Raw genomic sequence first — 14,412 nt, 5'->3', positions numbered from 1 at the left:
AGGAACAATTCAAGAAACAGGGGAAAGACCTGTTTTCGGTGGTCTTCCGAGAAAAAAAAAAAAAAAAGAAGTTTCTTCTTAATTGTCCAGGACAGGACTTTCATAGGCCATGGGACAAACCCAATCAATAAACTGGAGGGATGGGCAACAACATTGCAACAGGCTCACAAAAAAGGATTAAGGAAATCAAACACATGAAAGCTTGAGGCACCTTTCACTCTGGCGGACCGTTCTGGTCCGCTTGTCAGTTTTTCGTGCAGACCCGATCGGACCATCCACAGCTCTCTAGGGAGTAGCAGATGTCAGTGGACATGTGTCCGCTGACACCCACCAGCATCCGATCCTGCAGGCTAAAAACAGACAGCTGGTGGTCCGTTTCCATTAGACAGCCCCATAGAGAACTGGCTGTGTCCGCTCTGCATAGTAGACATGCGCCCATCATCCGCCTGCCCAGCAGAGAGGCCCCCCCCCCCTTTTTTTTTTTTAGCAGGCTAGCTGGCAAGTGTGCTGGTTGTGCTTAGCCCCTACCATGTGCACCTTTTACTATAAAGGAGTTATATGTAGGGGTGGGTCTCACTTATCTACATAGCTTGATGGCTGAATTGTGCGTGGGGACACAGATGTCGTGCTTTTGCTGGTTGTCCCAACGTGTCCCTGCACCTTTAAGAAAGAAGTAAGCGCCCCTTCAGGCAAACCTGCCCTTAGCTAATCCATGGCTATGCCGTGTGCTCAGACTTGGGACCACAGGATACAGAGGAGCCTTGACAAAGCACTGTAGCATTCACGGCTTTGCAAATGTGTAAGACTAAACCCTCCATTTCACCAGTCAGTGTCCCTGATCACCGCCACATCATAGGACACTGTTCTGCACTGGTGACAATGAGAGTGCGTTAATAAATTTTACACAATTTCAACTCATGCTTAAGACTACTTTCCAAAAAGGGGTCATTTGGAGGGAATTTGTACTGTCCTGGCAGTTTAGGGTCACAAGTAATGAGATGAAAGGCCATAGGTGCATCAGGATTGATTTTGTTAAATATATGCTGCAGTTTGTAGACACAGGCTACTTTCATATCGGGGCAGTGCCGTTGTAAGCGATAAAGTGCTGCTCATTTCAGTATGCCGCTTTATAGATGTAGCAGGGCACTTTCAACCCCCAAGAAAGGGTTAAAAGCGCCTGTGATGCAGCATTTCCGAGGCGGTGCCCATTCATTCCAATGGGCAGGGGCAGTTTGGGAGCAGTGTATACACTGCTCCAAAAATGCTGCTTGCAGGACTTTTCCCCCCCATCCTGCAAGCGCACTGCCTCAATGCAAAAGCACTCAGGCTTTCACACTGGGGTGGCTTTAGAGGCAGTTTTAAACCGGCATTTTTAGTGCCAAAATGTGTGAAAGGGGTCTGACTTTTACACAAACCAATATACACTTATTGGGTTTTAAAATTTTCAGTCTTTTACATTTTGCAAAAAATACCAAGAAAAGATCATTTTCATTTGCGCACTTCCAGAACTCAAGCAGTTAAAAGGGAATATTCAGACAGAATTCTAAAACGGCACGTCCTCAACACGTGAAAGCAGTTTGAAAAAACTGAAACAGCAGGATTTACTACTGGACAGCCTATTTCTTCTTAAAGCCATTATCCATAGGACCAATCTTGGCAAAAAAACTTCAGGACTGAACACCCTTTCAGGATTGGATCAATTCTCAAATCACACAATCTGTGCATGAATGGGAAAGTACTTTTAGACTTAGCCAGCCTCGGTGCCCATACGGGTTTGTTTTGACAGTAGAGAAATCAGATGCACCTAGCAAAGACTAGTACACAGACACATTAAATAGCATGTGATGCAAAAAGCTGTAGCTTGTACCTCAAAAACGTAGGAGGGGGAAAATCTGCCATTTTCACTGCAAATCAGGGCACTCAATACTCCCTTCCAGAATATCCTCCGAAAAGGAGGATCTGCCTTTTTTTTTATTCTATATTTTAATTGTTAATCAATTGCATACGTATCACATATATAACAGATCAGAAATCGATTCTGCAATAAAAATAATTTACTGCCGGTATAGATAATCTTCATCGTCCTTCCTATTTATCAAGCCAGAACAAAAAAACAAAAACAAACCAAAAACAGAAAAAAAAATATTCCTCTATTCCGCCAGTGCACAGCCATATTCTCTAGAGCAGACATACGCTGACCATGTTGACCATTTTTTTTATTAAACTTCTCTTCTCTGCCTTGAATAGTAGCACTACCTCTTTCCATAGTATATATTTCAGCATTTTAAGCCACTGCGAGACAGAGGGAGATGATTCCCACTTCCAGAGAGCGGATACACATGACTTGGCTGCATTCAGAAGGTGAACGGTCATCGAATTACTATATTTACGCCTAGAAAGCTCTGAAAGATGGAGCAAGTATCTGGCTGGTTCAGAACCCAGGTCCTGACCTATCAGCTGTCTTATACCTCGGACCTTGGCCCAGAATGCCTGCAGTTTTTGACACGACCAAAAAATATGGAGCATATTGCCCTCTGCCACACCACAACGCCAGCACATATTCGTCCTTTCCGGATAAATTTTATGCAACAATGATGGGACTCTATACCAACGTGTGAGAATTTTATAACACAGCTCTTGGTACTTAGTAGCCATTGAGGAGTGATGAGTAAAATGTAAAATATATCTCCGCTGCTCTTCAGACAATGTAATGTCTAAATCTCTCTCCCATTTCTGAAGGAATCCCGGGGCATAATCCTCTGACGATTGTACTAACAGTTTATACATCTCAGATACCCCATGTGCTGAGGGAGCATTTACCAAGCACACATTTTCCACGGGCGTATTCGGACGATCTGACCACTCCTTACGAAGAAGAGAACTGAGAGAGTGAGTAAGTTGCTGCATCTGCCATGGATCCAGTGGTGGATTAAACATCAATTGCATTTCCGCCCTAGTCTTCAGCCTATATTCTTCAAGATAATCACCTAGACAAAATTTCCCCTTCTCACTGTTTGTCTGAAACGGCTATCTGTGTATCCAGGGGGAAATGCTGGGTTTCCCAATATTAGATACATCCGGGATATTTCTCCTTCCTTAGAGAAAAAATGGTTTTGTTGTATTACTCGCAGAGTTGCCCCTATCAAAGGATGGTTCCTCAATATGCCAAGTGCATTTGGCCTTAACCATGGCACACATTGAAGTGGAATCTTGGTGCACGATTGTTCAATTGCTACCCATGTTTTATATCCCCCCCATCTCTGCACCACGCCATAACCCTGGCAAGGTGTACTGCCTGATGGTATCAGTTTGGATCTGGGAATGCCATACCACCCTGGCCAGAAGATTGTAGGATAGACGCGGGTGCTTTTTTTGCCCAGATAAATCTGATAAAAATACCACGCAGTGATTTCAGAAATGGCCCTGGAATAACTAATCGGTAAAGTCTGAAACAGATGCAATTCTTAAAATGAACATTCTGCCCAGACTATTGTATTTCTACCCATCCATGTATAGGGCCCCTTATTCGATCTCTCCAGGTCCGCCGACAAATCCTGCATTATCAGTGGAAAGTTAGCTGCGAATATTTTGTCTACTGAGGGAGTCAGTTTGACCCCCAGGTATGTCAAATAAGATGAAACCCATGGAAAAGAGAATGAAGCTTGAAGAGCTTTAACCCACGCAAGAGACAGGGTAATATTAAGCAGTTCCGATTTTTGAATATTAATTTTGAAATTTGACAGAGCAGAATATCGATTAAACTCTTAATAGGTTTGCCTTTCTTGAACAGAATCAGAGGGAACAAGACATGTACCATTTGTCCACTAAACCAAAGATTCTACAGAGGCTGGGAGTTTTGCAAAGGACTCAGACATAAAGGGGGGAGCAGTGTCATAAAAGGACATTGCTCCAGTACAAGGAACAGCTATTACCCCAAGTGTCTAGGCTGTTTGGAGAAGCATGTTATACTTAGCCATTTTGTCCCAGCTTCCTTGTGCCTTAGATCTACCAATGCCAAGTAAGGAAATACAGTTGGGTACACGCAATTATAGAGAGTGGAATGGATAGGGTCTGGGTATGCGAGACAATACAAACCAAGGCACGTGTTCTGGTTGCTGGGTCTCTAAAAAAAAAAATGGCAGCAGAAATACAGCAACATGCCATTTGCTTTCTGGGTTTCAATGCACTACCACAACGCTCAGAAGTACATTCATGGTTCCTGTCAGAATGTATCGGCTTTACATATGGGCAAGCAGTTACACTGTCTCTGCTGGAGACCTACACAGCAGCAGTCTGCTGATCACTTGTGCAATGCTTAACAGGCTGGAGGGAAAAAAAATGCACATTAACTTACTAAATTTGCATGCGTTTCCCCAAAAATGGAACCTATCCTTTATTAAAAGTATTAAAGACTGCTTGCCAGAAAGATGAGGAAAGGGACATTGGGATGTCACATGACTAGCCAGAAGCCCATGTAAGCCCCTGGGGGGGTCCACACAGTTCGACTTTCCTGTGACCAATTCACAACTCCCAAATGATCTAAAAAAACTCTCCAAGTTCTTATCTTGGACTACATAATACAATAATTAGCACTTATGTTCTAGAGCAGGGCTTGACAAAATCCGAGCGCCAGGTCGCAATTGAGACAAAAAATTGTGACAAGCCGCAGCCTCAGTTGCCGGCCGTCACAAACCCGCCGATCGCGAGGTGGGGGCGCACGGAGGCACAGTGTGCCCCCACCGTGTGATCGTGGCGGGCCCGCAACGGCCGGTAATTGAGGCCGCGGCTTTGTGAAGTGCCAAGCTTCCTTCTGTGACCTGCGCCACCTGGTGGTCGCCGTTTGCATTACAAGTAAAACAGCAGTTCTAATATGTAATTTTTCACTGCCATCTCCTTCCCTACAATTAGAACCCCCAAACATTATATATTTTTTATTCTAACACCCTAGAAAACAAAATGGCAATCATTGCAATACTTTGTCATGCCGTATTTGCGCAGCGGCCTTACAAGCGCACTTTTTTTGGGAAAAAAAAAAAAAAAAAAACAATAGTAAAGTTAGCCCAATTTTTTTTTATATTGTGAAAGATAATGTTACGCCGAGTAAATTGATACCCAACATGTCACGCTTCAAAATTGCGTCCGCTCGTGGAATGCCGACAAACTTTTACTCTTTAAAATCTCCATAGGCGACGTTTAAAAAATTCTACAGGTTGCATGTTTTGAGTTACAGAGGTGGTCTAGAGCTAGAATTATTGCAATCGCTCCAACGATCGCGGCGATACCTCACATGTGTGGTTTGAATACCATTTACATATGCCGGCGCTACTCACGTATGTGTTCGCTTCTGCGCGCAAGCTCGTCAAGGCAGGGAGCGTTTTCTGGCTCCTAGATTCCAACAAATTTGTCAAACCCTGTTCTAGAGATCAGAAAGCTAGGAGTGGTTGAGTAGTTTAGAAAAGACACTAAAGCAGGTGTGAAAACACTCCGCTGCTGGATTCGGTGTCTGCGGATATGCAGAACATGAGGCAGCTGTCCGGGTAGCAAGTGTGCCGACTCTGCAAAGTCATCTTTTCCTTTATGGAGGTTGATCAGTTCACGTCGCAGTTGGAAGACTTTGCTAGAGACAACGGGATCAGTCTGGGGCCCCTGAGGAACATAGTGAGGAGCGTCCTTCTTGTACTAAACGCTGCCCTGAAAATAAACCTAAAATCGGAAGAGCTGAGAGTGGATCTCATCACCCTAGGGCTCGATGAGGAGAAAGCTGCCTATTTTGCAGAGGAGTGGCGTCATGACGCAGCAGCGCTGTCACGGCTGGCAGTTGGTCGAACACTCAGTATTAACCAATTGGTGGACTTGGAGTTACAGCAGCCAGTAGTGAACTGGAAAAATCTGGGAGTATTTTCCTGCAGTTGAAGATGGTTATTAGAAAAGGCAGCCAGTTGGAGCCTGTGTATGTAGAGCTGACCCTGCCGCAGTTCTACAGTTTTCGGCATGAGATGGAGCGAGCCAAGAGCAGTCTGGACTGTTTCACTTGACGGGGGCGCCGCAGAAGCGATCTTCTATAAAGACTCCACCAGCGGCAGACGTTCACCTTCTGCTCTGCAGAGAAATCAGTGCAGATAACATTGTGCAGGACTCTTATGGAACGCAGGAGACGGAGAGCCGCAGCTGCCCATAGCAACCAATCCGATTCTAGCGTTCCTTTATTTCTTCGAGTCATTCAATCATTTAATTTCTAAAGTGAAGCCTGGACTTTGGTTGCTCTGCATACAACCTCTGCTGTTTTCTTTGCTTCATTTTTCTGTGAACCGTTGTGTAGGTTCTTCTGATCCAATTTCTCTGAAAAGTTACACCAGAAATAAAACTTTATACACGAAAAAAAAAAAAAAAGAAAACACTCAGTCCAAGGCATGGTGTTAGCCCACACCAGAGCTTATTAGCCCACACCGAAGCCAAGCGCATTTTTGACAAAATCAACATTTTTCTAGACTCGTAGGGTTTTAAAAAAAAAAAAAAACATGTGGAAAAGTGCATATATTGCAAAAGGGGACTGTATGTAAACTAATGTATCCTCAAATATAGATTAATTGCAACAAGTCTTAACCTGACATCGCAAAAAAACAGTGCAAGAATGTTTTCAAATCGGTACGACACCACAAAGTCGGAGTCTCACTGATTTGAGCAGTTGACATGACGCACCGATGTGAGTGGGGGCTCAAGGCGGTGCTGCCAATATAATGTCATATGAACAGGCGACATAAAAAGCAAAAATTCTTCATTGGGAATAGGAAACCACATGTGTCATCCAGTTGTGCAATGTGGAAATGTGTGTAGACCATAAGATTAGCTGTACAGAATTAAATTCCTTTAGCAAGTAGAACATTAGAAATACATGTCTCTAAACCATTTAGCAGTTTGGTGTTTACTATTGTACATTATTGTTGGTAGATGAACCATTTTCACAGAATGGATTGCGTGCACGAGATAATATTCCAGTCTACAGTGACAATACTCACCTCTTCGGCAGCACCAGCATTTCTTATTGCTTGTAGAAGGAAAGTAATCTTGGAAGGCCCAGGAATGCTGTCATAGGCTTCCTATAACATACCAAAATAAAATTCATTCAGAATCTGTAAACATTTGACCAGGTTTAACCCTTTGTATTAAACATTTCTTAAAAATGTAAAATTCACTCTGCATACATTTACCTTAAATGTCAATTTTTCCTCTTCTATGCAATTTGGGCCCTTTCATACTGATGTGCTTTTGTGCAGCTTATGGGCACTTTCACAGTGATGAACTTTTGAGGTATTACTATTGACTTACAATGGAAGGTGCCTTTTTGGTACATTTTTTCAAAGCGCATCGCACCTGTATTGTGAACAGTTACATAAGATTTAATGGGGAATCGTTTTAACCTGCTTTTGTCACTGGAAAAGCATGGCAAAAGTGCACCACTGTGAAATGGGCCTTCATGTTTTTGCAATAAAAAGATAAATAGTTAAGACAATCTAATAATTGAATTAGGACCAGTTTGTAAGGCAATGAAACCCCAATCACTGTTTGGCGAGTTCTTAAGTGCTTCAACAATGAATTTTCTTAATGAGTGAGAATAATGCCTTTCAGTACATTGATGGTATGTGATCTATAGTGGGCCATCAGACAATGAGAACAAGTGCTACAATGGTGACGCGAGGATGGAAAAGCTAGGTCTTTGTTCTTAACTGCCACAAAAAAGTGCTGAACTGTGCAATGATGTCACTGATAAACCAGGCAGCCAATCAGAATTTCATACAACAGACACTGGAATGCAAATTCATTCAACCAAGGATTCCCCTCCAAGCTTCACAATGTACCCTGCTGAGGAAGGATTAGGTCGCTTTAGATATAACAAAGAACTTTGCTATCTGGGGGAAAAAGTTTTAGCTGAGGATAGTAAAAACGTGCAGTACTTTCACGCAGCACATTAATAAGTACTTTAGAAACAAATTTCAAATACATTTACATAACTGTTGCAACTTAATCATTTTAAAATCTAGATTATGCATATATAAAATGTGAACCCAATTTACCAGGACTGTAACCAGCAATATTTTCCCCAGGACCAGGTAAAGTTTATCAAGAGAAAAGAAAGAACAGTTGGAGCCAGCAGCTTACTGTACAGGGCATCTTTAGTGGACCAGATGTAGGTGGGTGGAAATGGACAAGTATGTTTACACCCACGTGTCCATAGAGGTGAATGGACCTTCTGATCAGGTCCGCTTGAAAAACCGACAGGCGGCCCTGATTGGACCCACCATGTGAACGGGGCATAACTAAACACTGCTATGTTGAGGCAGAAGTGCATACTTTTTTTATATTTTAAAACCTCTGCAAAGTTAAAATAAGTAGGGGGGGGGCTTACCAAAACTAGAGCAGTGAAAGAATCGGAATCTAAAAAACGCAGCTTGTTCAGATTACACAAAAATAAAAGCTAGGTGGTGATTGGTTACTATGCACAGCTGATCCAGACTCCGTAATTTTCTTATGTACCTCATTTTGGATAGTGCCAGGAAGGCTCATCTTTCTCCTGCCCCCTTACCCCACCAAGACAAGATCTGATCGTCCTGGCAACCAATTTTTTCCAGGATGAAAAGTGACCGAAATCCAACATTTTAATAGTTGCCACAGGATCAGGCAAGTAAGGGGAAGTCTGCCAATGGGGAATGTCTGTCCCAGAGACAGCTGTCAAATAAATTTCCCCTAGATTAAAGGTTCAAGTTATTTTATTTTTTTTAAACAAACGTGTCATACTTACCTCCTCTGCAGTTGGTTACGCACAGAGTTGGCCTGATCCTCTGTTTCTGTGGTCCCCCAGCAGTGCTCGTGGCTCTTTCTCCGGCCTGCATTTTTATGGTGTGAACTGGCCATACATTATGCAGCCACAGGTTGAAGGAAAGTAAACTACTTGATTCAAGCAGTTATTGCAGCCACTATGTATTAACCTACCTAGCCGTATTCCCGAGTCAGGCTCGGGGTGGAATTTCAGCACCAATAGCGGTAACCCCGAGCCAGACTTGGGATTGCATCTCAGGATACAGGCAGTGAGTTACTTACCTTGTCCCTGCAATGTCTCCCCCGAGCTCCGTTCCCTGCAACGTTACAACGCACGGGGGGGGGGGGGGGGGGGGGGCAGAGATCGGCGCCAAAGTCAAAAAAGTTAAAACACAATACACATACAGTACACTAATCTTACAGATTATATATTATATAACTGTTCTTTCTGCCTGGAAACTGGAGATTGACCATAGCAACTAAAAAGTTTATGTCAAAAGTGCTTTTAGACCAGCTAGAAAAACAGCGATAAATTAGAATCACTTGCAGAATTCAGCGAAAGTGATTTGTGGGGAAATTTGTCATCAAACACTAAAGCTAATGAAAGCGACAATTCTGCAACTTAGCAAACTTCAGTGGTTTTGATTTGATTACATTATTGAATAATTTGTATTATAATTATTTATAGTATATTATAATTTATGATTTTGGGTTTCAAACTTTATCATACCCGGATGTCTACTAGAGACTCTTGTTTGGACAAAATTAAGTCAGTTATTCCTAAGAATTACAGGCCTACAATATAAAACGCCAAATTATCATGCAAAATTATGGTACCGCTTTCAGCACCTAAAGTCTGAAAGAATCATAACGCCAGGGAGGATAAAGGATCACTAAAGGATTTTTTTTTTTAGCTAAATAGCTTCCTTTACCTTACTGCAGTACTGGTTTCATGTCCTTATTGTTCGTTTTTGCTTTGAAGTGGCTGTAATTCTGCTCTGATCTCCACACTTCCTGGTTGTCTTTTTCCTTACAACCATCGTACTGGGAGCTTTTCACTGTAGGTCTAAGCTGTCATTACTGTGTGTCTAAAACTTAACAGAACCAATCAGATTCATTTTAAAAACAAAACACTGCCCTGGATTTGTTTGTTTTTGTTCTGTGTGTCTCTAGTTCACAGGAACATGAAAACAGTTTAAAAGTGAAACTAACCTACAGGCACATTATACAATTGATTTTTTATCTATTTGTAATCATTTTTAGAAAGGAATCAGTTAACTTGTATGTCTCTATACCCTGTAAACAGTAATTTCAGCAAAAGAAAGAAAAAAATCCTTTAGTGACCCTTTAAAGGTAATATAAAATGATGAACCTTTGGATAGGCGGGCCAGCTGGACAATCAACAGAAGTAAACAGACTGTTAAGTAGTTATTGCAGGAGGGTGAGTGTTGGTAATCAGTGTACACAGAGAACAGGGGAAGTATAGAAGGAGACTATTAATGTAATATACAATTTTGAGCCTTTGGATAGGTGGGCCGGCTGGACAATCAATGGAGGAAGTAAACAGAGTGCTGTTAAGTAGTGATTGCAGGAGGAGTATTGGTGATCAGTGTACACAGTACAGGGGTAGTATAGAAAGATTGGTCTACAGGGAGGAGGGCAATGGCAGCCACTATGTATTGATGTAATAATATAATTCTGAGCCTTTGGATAGGTGGGCCAGCTGGACAATCAATGAAGTACACCGACAGCTGCAGAGTAGTACAGGGTAAGTATAGAACAGGGGTAGGCAACCTGTGGCACTTCAGCTGTTGCAGAACTACAATTCTAGCTGCCAACCCCACCATGCCTCTGGAAGCAATTGTAACAGCCAACCTTGCAATACCTCATGGGAAATGTAGTTCCACAACAGCTGGCGCGCCAAAGGTTGCCTACCCCTGGTATAGAAAGAGATTAATCTACAGGGAGGAGTGCAATGGCAGCCACTATGTATTGATGCAATACTATAATTCTGAGCCTTTGGATAGGTGGGCCAGCTGGACAATCAATGAAGTACACCAACAGGAGGATGAGTGTCGGTGATCACAGTAAAAGATAGTACAGGAGATTGGTGGGGAGGGGTTGCGCAATAGCAACCACTTTTAATGCAATATACAATGATGAGCCTTTGGATAGGTGGGCAAGCAGAACAATCAAAAGTAGTGATTGCATGAGGAGTGTTGGTGATCGATGTACACAGAGTACAGGGTTAGTATAGAACAGGGGTAGGCAACCTGTGGCACTCCAGCTGTTGCAGAACTACAATTCTAACTGCCAACCCCACCATGCCTCTGGGAGCAATTGTAACAGCCAACCTTGCAATGCCTCATGGGAAATGTAGTTCCACAACAGCTGGAGCGCCAAAGGTTGCCTACCCCTGGTATAGAAAGAGATTGGTCTACAGGGAGGAGGGCAATGGCAGCCACTATGTATTGATGCAATACTATAATTCAGCTGGACAATCAATGAAGTACACCGGCGGCTGAAGAGTAGTGGCTGCAGGAGGAGGAGGAGTGACCGAGTACATGGATAGTATAGGAGGAGACAGCAGTGAAGTCAATGAGGCGAGCACATGTCAGTGATAATACGAGAATGAGGGGAGAAGACGGGTTACAGGTATCAGAGATGAAGCTTCATGTCTCCATAGGTACACAGTGTGCACAGCCTACGGGGAGAGGAGGAGCCGGCTGCCGGGCCCAAGCATAGCCGGGGAGTGCCGCTCACACGTGGGCCTCGCTCCGGCCAGGGACACTTTCACACCGGCGCAGTGGACGTTCTGCACATCACACATTCCCTCCAGGGCCCCCACGTCTCACCTCGGCCTGTTTCCTGGCGCTGTTGTCTGGGCTCAGCAGGTTAGTCAGGAGCAAATAGAACTGCTGCTGCTCGTCCGCCATGTCTGCAGCTCCACACACACAGGGGGGAAAGAGAGAGAGGGCGCGAGACTGAGCGCGGGCCGGAGCGCTGACTACAAGGGGCGGAGCCACAGAGGATTTCCAGCTAGCTTAGCGCCCTGACCTCACACGTCCCGCGCACCAGAGAGGCACCGGTTACCCCATTGGATGTGGCTGGCCAAAGGGCGGGGCCAATGAGAAGCAATGCCGGTAGGAGACATGTGACGCACACGAGGGTAGAAGGTGGGAATGGCGGCTGATTGGCTGTGCGGGTAGCAGCTGTTGCAGCCCCTGGGTGTGTTCGGGTAAGCTAGGCAAGCGGTGACGTTAGATTTGCAAGGGCATACTGGGAAAGAAAGGGAGGGGATGAGGCGGAGCTAAGGAGTCAGCTGTCTGCAAAGCGCGGGAGATCCGGAGTGTGCAGTTAAGTTGTGGTCCATGTACTGTGTGCAATGCCAGCTAAGACTAAGCAAAGGCACTCGCTGCACCTGAACTGCCAGTGTTCTAAACACAGCTTGACTTGTAATTCTCTGAAGATGTATGATGACATACTGTAGGGGTAATGCACATGGCCATACAGCGGGTGTACAGCACACACACCCTGTGTACATGTGTCCTTTGGACACAGATTAAAGCGGGAGTTCACCCCCAAATCAACTTTCTGACATTAGTTCCAGCATACTGCTAACATCTGCAGTATGATGGGTTTTTTTCGCTACTTATCGTTTTATGAGCCCTTGTTATCTGGCTCCGAGCGGGGATCGCTTCCGGGTATAGGCGCATCACGGATCGCGGTAAATTGCCGCTGATATCGGCCGTTTACCACGTGATCGCTCCGTCCAATGACGGAGTGATCACATGTAAACAAACCGGCGTCATTTGATGACGCCGGTTCCTCCCTCCTCTCTCTGTACCGATCGGTACACTGTGAGAGGGGGGAGAGCGGGTGTCAGCAGCGCTGTGGCTGGATCTGTGACTATTGCAGTCACAGATCCAGCCATCCCTGCAACCCCTGCCCCAATACTCTGCAATATCCCCAGCAATACTCTTCCTTCCCTGCCAGTACTCTGCAATACCCTCAGCAATACTCTTCCTTCCCTGCCAGTACTCTGCAATACCCCTGCGCAATACTCTGCAATACCCCCAGCAATACTCTTCCTTCCCTGCCAGTACTCTGCAATACCCCCAGCAATACTCTTCCTTCCCTGCCAGTACTCTGCAATACCCCCAGCAATACTCTTCCTTCCCTGCCAGTACTCTGCAATACCCCTGCGCAATACTCTGCAATACCCCCAGCAATACTCTTCCTTCCCTGCCAGTACTCTGCAATACCCCTGCGCAATACTCTGCAATACCCCCAGCAATACTCTTCCTTCCCTGCCAGTACTCTGCAATACCCCTGCGCAATACTCTGCAATACCCCCAGCAATACTCTTCCTTCCCTGCCAGTACTCTGCAATACCCCCAGCAATACTCTTCCTTCCCTGCCCGTACTCTGCAATACCCCCAGCAATACTCTTCCTTCCCTGCCAGTACTCTGCAATACCCCCAGCAATACTCTGCAATACCCCCTGCGCAATACTCTGCAATACCCCCTGCGCAATACTTTGCAATACCCCATGCGCAATACTCTGCAATACCCCCTGCGCAATACTCTGCAATACCCCCTGCGCAATACTCTGCAATACCCCCTGCGCAAAACTCTGCAATACGCCCTGCACAAAACTGCAATACCCCCTGCGCAAAACTCTGCAATACCCCCTGCGCAAAACTCTGCAATACCCCCTGCGTCAATACTCTGCAATACCCCCCTGCGCCAATACTCTGCAATACCCCCTGCGCCAATACTCTGCAATACCCCCTGCGCCAATCTCTGCAATACCCCCTGTGCAAAACTCTGCAATACCCCCTGCGCCAATACTCTGCAATACCCACGCACCAATACTCTGCAATACCCCCTGCGCCAATACTCTGCAATACCCACGCACCAATACTCTGCAATACCCATGCACCAATACTCTGCAATACCCCCGCACCAATACTTTGCAATACCCCCGCACCAATACTCTGCAATACCCCCTGCGCCAATACTCTGCAATACCCACGCACCAATACTCTGCAATACCCATGCACCAATACTCTGCAATACCCACGCACCAATACTCTGCAATACCCGGAAAATACTCTGGGGAAAAAAATGCATTTTAACCACTTCCCGCCCGCCGGCCGTCATATAACGTCCTTGACTTTGTGCAGGGATATCTGAATGATGCCTGCAGCTACAGGCATCATTCGGATATCATCTTTTTCAGCCGGCGATTCCCTACAGTCCAGGGGTATGCAATTAGCGGACCTCCAGCTGTTGCAAAACTACAAGTCCCATCATGCTTCTGACTCTGGTGTCATGCTTGTGGCTGTCAGAGTCTTGCTATGCCTCATGGGAATTGTAGTTCTGCAACAGCTGGAGGTCCGCTAATTGCATATCCCCGCCCTACACCATGAGAATGATCATGGCGGCTGTTCCACCTCTTAATCGTTCTTACGGGAGGCGAAAGGGGACGTCCCCCCTCCCTTCACCCCCTGGTGCTTCTTCCGACTCACCGCTACGATCGAAGCCAGGATAGTTTTTTTTTTTTTTTTTTCAGGCTTCCCAGCCTAGAGGTGA

The 14,412-nt window shown here is 45.1% G+C and overlaps 1 protein-coding gene and 1 pseudogene across 1 annotated transcript in view; one reads left to right on the top strand and one right to left on the bottom strand.

Annotated features, from left to right (window-relative positions):
- IPO5 (importin 5) overlaps positions 1-11,878 on the bottom strand; it is a 110,655-nt gene extending 98,777 nt beyond the window's left edge. The window contains exons 1-2 of the mRNA XM_040336126.1: positions 11,670-11,878; positions 7,017-7,097 (exon numbers count right to left, since the gene is read on the bottom strand). Of these exons, the coding sequence (XP_040192060.1) occupies positions 7,017-7,097; positions 11,670-11,750 (162 nt within the window). The 5' untranslated portion in view covers positions 11,751-11,878. The remainder of the gene's footprint in view (positions 1-7,016; positions 7,098-11,669) is intronic.
- Positions 4,428-6,119, top strand: LOC120928733 (annotated as a pseudogene).
- Positions 11,879-14,412: the final 2,534 nt, after the last annotated feature.

The sequence above is a fragment of the Rana temporaria genome, chromosome 2 (assembly GCF_905171775.1).
Source record: "Rana temporaria chromosome 2, aRanTem1.1, whole genome shotgun sequence".
In the NCBI taxonomy this organism is placed as follows: Eukaryota; Metazoa; Chordata; class Amphibia; order Anura; family Ranidae; genus Rana; species Rana temporaria.
Note: the sequence above shows the minus strand (reverse complement) of the source record. Positions and strands in the feature narration are given on the sequence as shown.